The 2674-nt window shown below is 29.4% G+C and overlaps 1 protein-coding gene across 1 annotated transcript; it reads right to left on the bottom strand.

The window, feature by feature from the left end:
* Positions 1-923: 923 nt before the first annotated feature.
* Positions 924-1763, bottom strand: LOC125827172 (protein LURP-one-related 11-like). The gene is made up of 3 exons (XM_049506532.1): positions 1507-1763; positions 1196-1429; positions 924-1058 (listed from the first exon to the last, which is right to left on the bottom strand). The coding sequence occupies exons 1-3, from the start codon at positions 1738-1740 to the stop codon at positions 924-926; spliced, it is 603 nt and encodes a 200-aa protein (XP_049362489.1). The 5' UTR covers positions 1741-1763.
* Between the last annotated feature and the right edge of the window lie 911 nt (positions 1764-2674).

Here is a 2674-nt window from a genome sequence, read left to right as displayed (position 1 = left end):
TGATGGTGAGGAGATGATCAGATTGATGCCCCGGTGAGGAGTTGCGTGATTGGTTGCTTTTGGTGGGTCTAAGGAGATCGAGGTAGAGGTAGGTCGAAAAAGTATTAGGAAAAATTGATTAGACATGACTTAAAATACCTGCAACTTACTGAGGAGACGAGGACATGACTCAAGATAGGAGGATGTGGAGGTCAGGGATTAAACTAGAAGATTAGTAGGTAGTCGCGGTGTCTAGTTTCCTTTATCAGTGGTACTGGTGTTTTTTTTTCTCCTACTTTTTTTATTAATACCTGTTATTTTCTTTGCTTAGATTATCTATTATTTGTTGACACTACTTGGTATTCTTTTTAATTTTAGTTATGCTTTATTAGGGCCGAGAGTCTAGCATAAATGGTCTCTCTATTTTCATAAGATAGGAATAAGATTGTATACACATCGCCCTCCTCAATATTTATTTTTGAAGTTACACAATATATATATTATTATTATTATCACAGAAACTTACATATTTAATTTGTAGGATACCAGTTTTATCTGAAAGTAATAGATATAATCATATAACTATGTGAATTTTGTTTTTAGTCATTTACAATATTTTGTCCATCACTAATTTCTTTTCTTTTTTAGCGATTAAGCTTTCTTGAGTAGAGTTATTATATGATATTTGTGTTGATGAAATAGCCAAAGTGCGTACAAACTAGTCTGTTTCTATCAAAAGTAATTAGATTGTACACATTAATATTCATCACAAGATTACATCTAAAAAGAAACTCATACCTCAAGGGAAGATAGAGATTACACTTGACTTCTCTTTTCCCTATTTTCAAGAACAAAGGGAAGATAGAGATTACAATTATTTATTCCAAATAGAAAAAGGTACTAATGAAGAAATTAAACTTATTAATTACTCTTAATACCACTAATCAAATTCTATGATGGATTAAACCACAAACAGTTACAAGAGCCATAACTAATGATTGATCAACATGAGGTTCCACCACCAATGTTAACACATCATCTCCAAATAATACTCCTGAACTTGCTTGTTTTTGTTTTACCTAAAAATAAACACAGTCACAAACACCATTAGTAAATTTTTTAAAACTTAATATACATGATTAGTTGGTACTAATCAATTCTATTATGAATTTGATTACATATAGTTATCTTTTAGGTGATCTGACAGATTAATTACCTCTGCGACAAGTCCACCATGTTGGTCCACAATCTTGATAGATTTTGTGGCAAGGATAATAATGTTATAACAACTTGCTTCAGAATTACATCCCAATATAACATTATAATAGTTCACATTATCTCCTCTAAGAACATTGTGAATTTTCTTCACTTGAAACCATGGTATTTCTTTACTAGTAACTCCATCATAACTCCATTTATAGCCATCCCAATGTCCAAATACCGGAACTTTCTGCGGAAAATAATAATAATATATATCAGTATCGTTGAAAATATAATTAAGTAAATAAACAGGTGAAGAGTACTTACCCTATTTCGAATAGAGAAGAGAACTTTGCCATTGCAATCCATAAGATGAACTTCTTTGCTACGTTTAATATTGTAATTGTCAATTCTATAAACAATTTGTCCATTTGAGTCATAAACAGTACATCCATTTCCATGGTACACTAGAGATTTCATCCACAAAGTGAATGTTTCTCTTCTTGGACTTACATAATTCGAAATTTTAATTGTTCTTAGGTTTGAGTAAACTCTAGACATATTTGAAATAATAGCTAGGTTTAATTTAGAAAATATGAATTGGAAATATTTTGAGCTGTGAAGAAGATTTTAATAGAAAGGGGTATATATACACACTTACAAAAGAATACTAAAGTTTTCCTCTTTCTTGGCTATTTCCTTCTAGAGAATGGCAATAGAAACGTGTAATATATTAACTCACACCTTTAAAATTATTTTAGTGGTAGCTCAATTATATTGCATCGATATATCCAAGAAGATTTAAACCATGGTCTCTAAATATAACATATGAATTTTCGATGGAATGATCAGTCGGTAAATTTTTGATGAACTTTCTATAAAATGTAATATTTACAATGGCATTTTGATATAAATATACGTTAAGAATTGACCACTAAAACACACCTTGAAGACTGATATTACTCCTTTTAAATTCCTTATAACTAAATTATTATTTTTCCTTAAAAAAAAGTTGCAAAGGGAATATATGTGCAAAAGTCAAGCATTAGTGTTATTGCTATCAAGTTTACATGTTGCCCTGTTTTAGGGTGATTTTTTATTTGTATCTCTTAATTTGATGTTTATTTTTTATTTAATGAAAAATTACGAGTTAAAATATTTTTAAATATAACCTAATTTAGGAAGTAAAATATTTAGAGAATATAATTTTTATCTTGTGTGATATGAGTTGTGTACTATTGTCTGATAATTATTTTGTAAGAATAAGTTATGCTTAATAATTTTTTGTGGGTTCTGAAATTGAAGTTATGTCTCTATTGTCGACATAAATTTTGTAGGAAACAAGTTATATCTTACAAAACATAACTTGTGCTTTGCGAATTTTGTCTTCCAATTTTTTTGTCTTGTGAATTTTGCCTTGCGTTTTTTTTTTTTAGTTTGAGTTCTAATAAGCCTTATATCACCATCTTCTAGATGTATGTATAACACTATACGG

The sequence above is a fragment of the Solanum verrucosum genome, unplaced genomic scaffold (assembly GCF_900185275.1).
Source record: "Solanum verrucosum unplaced genomic scaffold, falcon-dt-bn FXZP01000060.1, whole genome shotgun sequence".
In the NCBI taxonomy this organism is placed as follows: domain Eukaryota; kingdom Viridiplantae; phylum Streptophyta; class Magnoliopsida; order Solanales; family Solanaceae; genus Solanum; species Solanum verrucosum.
The sequence above is the reverse complement of the archived record's forward strand: the minus strand, read 5'-3'. Positions and strand labels throughout refer to the sequence as shown.

Coding starts and splice junctions, on each gene's coding strand:
- LOC125827172 (XM_049506532.1), bottom strand. CDS start 1,740: ATGTCTAGAGTTTACTCAAACCTAAGAACAATTAAAATTTCGAATTAT. Junction 1,430..1,506: donor TCTTCTCTATTCGAAATAGG/GTAAGTACTCTT, acceptor TATTTTCCGCAG/AAAGTTCCGGTATTTGGACA. Junction 1,059..1,195: donor ATGGTGGACTTGTCGCAGAG/GTAATTAATCTG, acceptor GTTTATTTTTAG/GTAAAACAAAAACAAGCAAG.